This window comes from Myotis daubentonii, chromosome 15 (assembly GCF_963259705.1).
Source record: "Myotis daubentonii chromosome 15, mMyoDau2.1, whole genome shotgun sequence".
Taxonomy (NCBI): domain Eukaryota; kingdom Metazoa; phylum Chordata; class Mammalia; order Chiroptera; family Vespertilionidae; genus Myotis; species Myotis daubentonii.
Window position 1 is genome coordinate 8,109,491 of NC_081854.1, and position 6,348 is coordinate 8,115,838.

Consider the following 6,348-nt stretch of genomic DNA (forward strand, 5'->3'; position numbering starts at 1 on the left):
CCGGTGCCCGCCTAATTTGCATGCGACGTTCCCAGCATGCCGGTGGCCGGAAAGCCAAAAAAGGGGCACGGGGAGGAGCAATGTCCGGGCTGCGGGTGCCACCTCTCTGTGGTTTGTTGCCCAAATGACGAGAAAGTCGTTTTCATTTCAAGAAATCTGCAGCAAACGGAGCTCCACCGCCCTTGAAGGCTCAGCTGACGGTAAGGGGTGGGGGTGGGGTGCAGCTCCGTGTTCGCGCGCTATGGGACCCAAAGCCAGGGGTGGCCCCAGCACCCTGCGCGCCCCGCCCCGTCCCGCTAGGTGGGTGACGCGGAAGAGCCGGGGAGCTGGTGGAAGCCCGGAGTGAGGAACGGGAGAAAGGATGAGTCTGACATGACATGGAAGGGGGCTTTTTACCCTGGAGAAAGTGAAGCAAGGAAGGGGAGAAGTGAAGCAGTGGCAGGTGCAGAAAAATAAACAGAAAGAGTAGCGGGGAGGCAGCACCCTCAGAGTCAGACAGAGGGGAGCGCGCCCTGGTCGAGGGAGGCTCGCTGCGGGGGACTGTGGAGGGAGGTCTGCGGTGGAACCGGGGGAGGGGGTCGTCTGTGGGGAACCGTGGGAGAGGTTTCGTGGGAGGTGGAAGTCCACAGAAGAGCAGCGTCTGCTGTTAGGCGCCACCTTGGAAGTGGGGGTACCTGCCTTGGGTGATGGGGAGGGCGGGCGGGAGGGCGGGGTTTGGAGTGGAATAGGGAAGGGTCTCTGCTGGCGGAATTGATGGGGTAGTGGGGTCTGCACAGAAGCCGGGGGAACGAGGGGGCCCTGCAATGGATTTGGGAGGGAGTCCTCGCTAAATTGGAGGATTGGAGGAGGTGAGGTCTGTTTGTTCCCCCGAGAAAATACAGGCGAGGGACCTGCGCCGTGGCCCGTGAGAGGATGGTCCAGGGTGGGCCTGAGAGGCCGCCTGCGCCCATGACCTGCCCATTGTTAGCAGGCCCGACATGGGATCCCAAAAGCCTCGGATCCTGCCTTGGCTGGTGTCTCAGCTGGACGAGGGGCAGCTGGAGGGCGTGGCTTGGCTGGACCAGAGCCGCAGGCGCTTCCGCATCCCCTGGAAGCACGGTTTGCGGCAGGATGCCCAGCAGGAGGACTTCGGCATCTTCCAGGTGTGTGGGAGCTGAGACTCAGGAAACCCGAAGGTGCGGGTGCCCTAGGGTGGGGTGCACTCTGAGGAGTGGAGTTCCAGGGGGATGGGGAGGGCTTAGGATAGCTGATAGGTGTGGGATAGCTGGAGAGCCCAGGTTCCAGGAATAGAACTAGGAAAGCAGGTTAGACCATGGAGGAAATGCATCCTGGGAGTTCAGGGCTCACCGGGGATGGGATCTTGGATGTAGAATTCTGCGGGCGGGTCTTGGAACATGAGACCAGACTGGGCTGAAGCTGAGGGTACTTACCACCAACTTAGAATACGACACCAGTGGGGGTAAACCCAGTTAGAGTTAGAGTGGGAGGGAGCGGGGCTATTCCAGAGGGTGCCCTAGGGCAGGTTGGTTGCAGAGTTAGACACCTAGTAGGGCCTGGAAGGTTGGCTTAGAAAGCAAAGGATTTTGAAAGGTGGAGGCAGGGGGACTTAGGGCACAGAGAATCTGAGAATTTGGGGATAGAACCTTAACAGGGTGGGTGCTAGGATGAGAGGGGGCAGGGTTATGACCCCTGGGGTGGGGTCGGAACCATCCGCTCCTCTATCCTGGTCCCATTGGTTCCCCAGGCCTGGGCAGAGGCCAGCGGTGCCTACATTCCTGGGAGAGATAGGCCTGACCTGCCAACCTGGAAGAGGAATTTCAGGTCTGCCCTGAACAGGAAGGAAGTGTTGCGTTTAGCTGAGGACCGGAGCAAGGACCCCCACGACCCGCACAAGATCTATGAGTTTGTGAACTCAGGTGTGCTGGAAGCGGGGGTTCTCATGGAGGAATGGGATCGTAAGAGTCCCTAGCACCCCTTTTCCGCTCACCACCTCTCTCGCCAGCAGTTGGGGACTTCCCTGAGACTTCTCCGGACACCGATGGCAGATTCAGTACCTCCGACACCCAGGTACGCCTGTGCCCAGCCCCCCTGCCCCCTCAGTGTCTGTCCCATCGCCTCTGCGTCCCTGTGGACCTGTCCAGGCCTCATTCTCCCCACGGACCATTGTCCGCCTCCTCCCTGGCCTCCCTTCTCTCCCTCCCCTGACCCAGAGCTGACTCTCCCCCTCTCCTGCTCACAGCCCTCCGTGGCGTCCCAGCACCCTCAGGAGAAAGTTCCGTTTTCACCAGGCATTCGAGGCCCTAACACACCTCCGTTGCTTTCCTTTCCTCGCTTTCCAGCCTCTTGGGAACCAGAAACTCCCTGCCCTTGCTCTTGCTGATGTCTGTGCCAGGAAAAATCCCCTGGGGCACTCTCCCCAGACTTCTCTGCCCAGCCCTTGCCTGCGTGGAGCCAGATCCTTGGGCTGAATTAGCTGCTCTCCTGGACCTCTTAGCCCTCAGCGTACATCAGAGCATTGTGCGCTCTGTGCCCAGGGCGGTCTCTCCCCTAGATCGGAAACCCCTAGAGCGGTGATGGCGAACCTTTTGAGCTCGGGATGTCAGCATTTAAAAAACCCTAACTTAACTCTGGTGCCGTGTCACATATAGAAATTTTTTTGATATTTGCTACCATAGTAAAACAAAGACTTATATTTTTGATATTTATTTTATATATTTAAATGCCATTTAACAAAGAAAAATCAACCCAAAAAATGAGTTCGCGTGTCATAGGTTCACCATCACTGCCCTAGAGAGCAAGGCTCAGGACTGTCTCCTCTCTGGGTCCCCATATTGCTGAACACAAGGCCTGACCCATGGGAACTCTTCAGAAAATGCTGTGGAAATGCCTGGACCCTTCTCTCTCTCTCTCTCTCTCTAGGAAGACATTCTGGAGGAGTTACTGAATGAAATGGCCTTGGGCTCAGTTCCAGATGAGGGGGCCTCGAGCCTGGCTGTGGCCCCTGAATACCCCCCTCAGCTCTTGCTGAGCCCCAACTTAGACATTCCTGCTCCCTACCCAAACCCAGCGCCCCCTGAAAACCCACTGAAGCAGCTGTTGATGCCCCAGGACGGTGAGTGCCAGCTGTGGGCTGGGAGGAGCTGGATCTGGGGTGATGGGCCCTAACACGCTCTCAATCTCTCCCTTCACATTGCGGCCGCTGCTGCTCAGACTGGGAGTTCGAGGTGACTGCCTTCTACCGGGGTCGCCAAGTCTTCCAGCAGACGGTCTTCTGCCCGAGGGGCCTGCGGCTGGTGGGGTCAGAAGGAGGGGACAGGACACTCCCCGGGCAGCCGATAACACTGCCAGACCCTGGGGCGTTCCTGGCAGACAGGGCCGCGAAGGACTATGTGAGTCGTGTGCTGAGCGGCCTGGGCGGGGGACTCGCTCTGTGGAGGCAAGGGCAGCGGCTCTGCGCCCAGAGGCTGGGCCCCTGCCACACATACTGGGCTGTGGGCGAGGAGCTTCTCCCCGACAGCGGCCGCGGGCCTGATGGCGAGGTCCCCAAAGAGACGGAAGGAAGCGTGTTCAACCTGGGGCCATTTGTGGCAGGTGAGTGGAGAGGGGGCCCCAGTGGTTAAGAGCCCGGGGTCTGACCTTTCGGGATCCTGCTGCTATTGGCCATTTAGCCTAGACTGCTGTGAGCCTAGCAAGTCAGAGGGCCCTCTCCCTCCCTCTGCCTACCCGGAGCTGGGAGGAGGCACGGGGCCCCCTGCACAGAAGGTGCTCAGGAACTAGCTGCCATAGTCGTCATCATTATTACCAACTAGAGGCCCAGTGCACGAAATTCGTGCACGGGAGGGGGGAGAGTCCCTCAGCCCGGCCTGCACCCTCTTCAATCTGGGACCTCTTGGGGGATGTCCAACTGCCTCTCGCTATTCGGGACCGCTGGCTCCGAACCGCTCGCCTGCCTATGTGCCTGATCACCCCTAACCACCTCTGCCTGCCTGATCACCCCTAACTGCTCCCCTGCTGGCCTGATCGCCCCTAACCACCTCCGCCTTGCCCCACACCCGGGACCCAGGATCCCCTTTTCCTACCGGTTGCAGGCACCCGGGACCCGGGCTTCCCTCCCTCTGGCCGGCCGTAGGCACCCAGGACCTGGGCCGGCTTCTCCCGGGCCGGCCGCAGCCACAGGAACTGTGGGCGGGTGGCTTCACCTGGGCTGCAGGCACCCGGGACCTGGCTGGTCCCCATTCCTCTCTCGCGAGCTCATTTGTGCCTGGCTGGTCCCCATTCCTCTCTCCCCAGTGTTGAGTGTCTGAACAGTTCCAGCGCGAGGGCGTGAGGGCGTGAGGACCATTTGCATGTTAGCTCTTTATTATATAGGCTTATGGTGGACAGACAGACACAGGAAAGATCCCGTAGGACTTTGCTAGCCAATAGCACTTTCTTTGCACTCCGCAATATCGTACAGTATCCAGCCACATTGCTATTGAGTACTTAGATGCGCTGAGAGCATCTGAGGAAGTGAGTTTTAAACTATTTGCATTTTAATTAGTTACCATTTCAATAGCCCTGGTGGCTAATGGCTACGTAGAGACAGTGTGGCCTTGGGGGTTAAAGAGCAGTAACTGTCAACATCTTTGGGAGAGGATTCCCCTCCTGGGGCCGTTTCCCCATCCTGGATGCTCAGGGGGAGGTGGGAGCGGATCGTCCAGCCCTACCCTGATGGGTGGGAGGGAAAAGGAACTTCTATGTTTGTGCCAGAATTATGGGGACTTGATGCACCTCAGCAGCCCCCTGGTTTTGATGGCAGAGGTATGCCAGGCTTTCGGTTAGTGGGGAAGGTAGGATATTCTTCGGGTTTTAGGGGGAGGGGCAGGTAGAGGTCTTCCCATCCCTGACTAGGCTCTTGGGCCCCCAGATCTGATTGCCTTCATCAATGGAAGCGGACGCTCACCGCGCTACACCTTCTGGTTCTGCATAGCGGAGCCATGGCCCCAGCACCAGCCGTGGACCAAGAAGCTAGTGATGGTCAAGGTGCCTGCGCCTTAGGATCCTGGAGCTGAGGGGGCGGGTCTTCCAAAAGAATAGGTTGCTCCCAGGAACTACAATTCCCAGAAACCCCTGGAGAAATTAAAATTTCCAACTCACTACATCACCATTTCCCCCCCCTCACCAGAGGATATTTTCTTTTCTTCTTTTTTTAAAAATCTATTTTATTGATTTTTTTTACAGAGAGGAAGGGAGAGGGATAGAGAGTTAGAAACATCGATGAGAGAGAAACATCGATCAGCTGCCTCCTGCACATCTCCCACTGGGATGTGCCTGCAACCAAGGTACATGCCCTTGACCGGAATCGAACCTGGGACCCTTCAGTTCCCAGGCCGACGCTCTATCCAGTGAGCCAAACCAGCTAGGGCTATTTTCATTGATTTTTAGACGGCGGGTGGGAGGCACGGGGAGAGAGAGACATCAATTGGTTGCCTCCCATATGTGCCCTGATGCATGGGGATGGAACCTGCAACCTTTCAGTGTATGGAATGATGCTCCTACCAACTGAGTGACACCAGCCAGCTAGGGCTGCAACCACCATTCATTCCCAGAGACTTGTGGGTGTCCCGGCCATGCCTTCTCCATGGCTGGGACACCCAGAAGCATGTGGGAGTTGGTGGACTGTACGTCCTAGCAGCCTGTGAGGAACTACAGCTCCCAGGAGTCCTGAGCCCAGGAATTCATCCTGGGCTACGGTGGGACCTGCTGGGAGTTGTATTCCACTCAGCCCCACCCTCTGCAGTAGACGGTGTTGGGTGCTTCCCCTGACCATGTCTCTCCCCACCTCCTGTAGGTTGTCCCCACGTGCCTCAGGGCTCTGCTGGAAATGGCGCGGGTCGGGGGGGCCTCCTCGCTGGAGAACACCGTGGACCTGCACATTTCCAACAGCCAGCCTCTCTCCCTCACGTCGGAGCAGTACAAGGCCTATCTGCAGGACCTGGTCGAGGACATGGATTTCTAGGTCACTGGCCAGGTCGGCACCCACCACCTGTGGGTGCCGGTCCCTCGCCTCCACCAATAAACTACTTCTTGCCACTGTCACCACTTGTGTGTGGTATTCGGTGTCCCCAGGCCAGCCCTGACCCAAGCTGGGCATTGCTCCTTCAGACCTCAGTTTATGCGTCTGCAGGCCACCCACAGCTCGGGTGCTCACAGTGAGGGCGAGACACTGTAAGGGGCAGCAGACACTCATCACCTCCACACCTCTTTCCATGGACCTGCTGAGAAGGTGACAGTCATTCCCACTTTACAGACCGAGACAGTGAGACTTAGAGAAGAGCAAAGGTCACAAAGTAGGAGATGCAAGCGGGG

The 6,348-nt window shown here is 58.0% G+C and overlaps 1 protein-coding gene across 4 annotated transcripts; it reads left to right on the top strand.

The window, feature by feature from the left end:
- Positions 1-70: 70 nt before the first annotated feature.
- Positions 71-6,078, top strand: IRF3 (interferon regulatory factor 3). 4 transcript variants are annotated; one of them, XM_059665353.1, is made up of 8 exons: positions 71-181; positions 954-1,142; positions 1,745-1,916; positions 2,003-2,067; positions 2,920-3,112; positions 3,211-3,591; positions 4,907-5,022; positions 5,831-6,078. In XM_059665353.1, exons 1-8 carry the CDS (start codon positions 125-127, stop codon positions 5,996-5,998), a joined length of 1,341 nt encoding a protein of 446 aa, XP_059521336.1. In that variant the 5' UTR covers positions 71-124; the 3' UTR covers positions 5,999-6,078. The 4 variants fall into 4 exon arrangements, with proteins under 4 accessions (XP_059521336.1, XP_059521334.1, XP_059521335.1 ...); XM_059665351.1 differs by having other exon boundaries at positions 125-300; positions 971-1,142; XM_059665352.1 differs by having other exon boundaries at positions 125-300; positions 971-1,142; positions 2,006-2,067.
- Positions 6,079-6,348: the final 270 nt, after the last annotated feature.

What these genes read in the sequence shown, in the direction of transcription:
- IRF3 (XM_059665351.1), top strand. Translation starts at nt 125, where the DNA reads ATGACGAGAAAGTCGTTTTCATTTCAAGAAATCTGCAGCAAACGGAGC. An exon ending in GCCCCGCCCCGTCCCGCTAG is followed by an intron (nt 301 to 970) that starts GTGGGTGACGCG and finishes CATTGTTAGCAG; the next exon opens with GCCCGACATGGGATCCCAAA. An exon ending in CTATGAGTTTGTGAACTCAG is followed by an intron (nt 1,917 to 2,002) that starts GTGTGCTGGAAG and finishes CTCTCTCGCCAG; the next exon opens with CAGTTGGGGACTTCCCTGAG.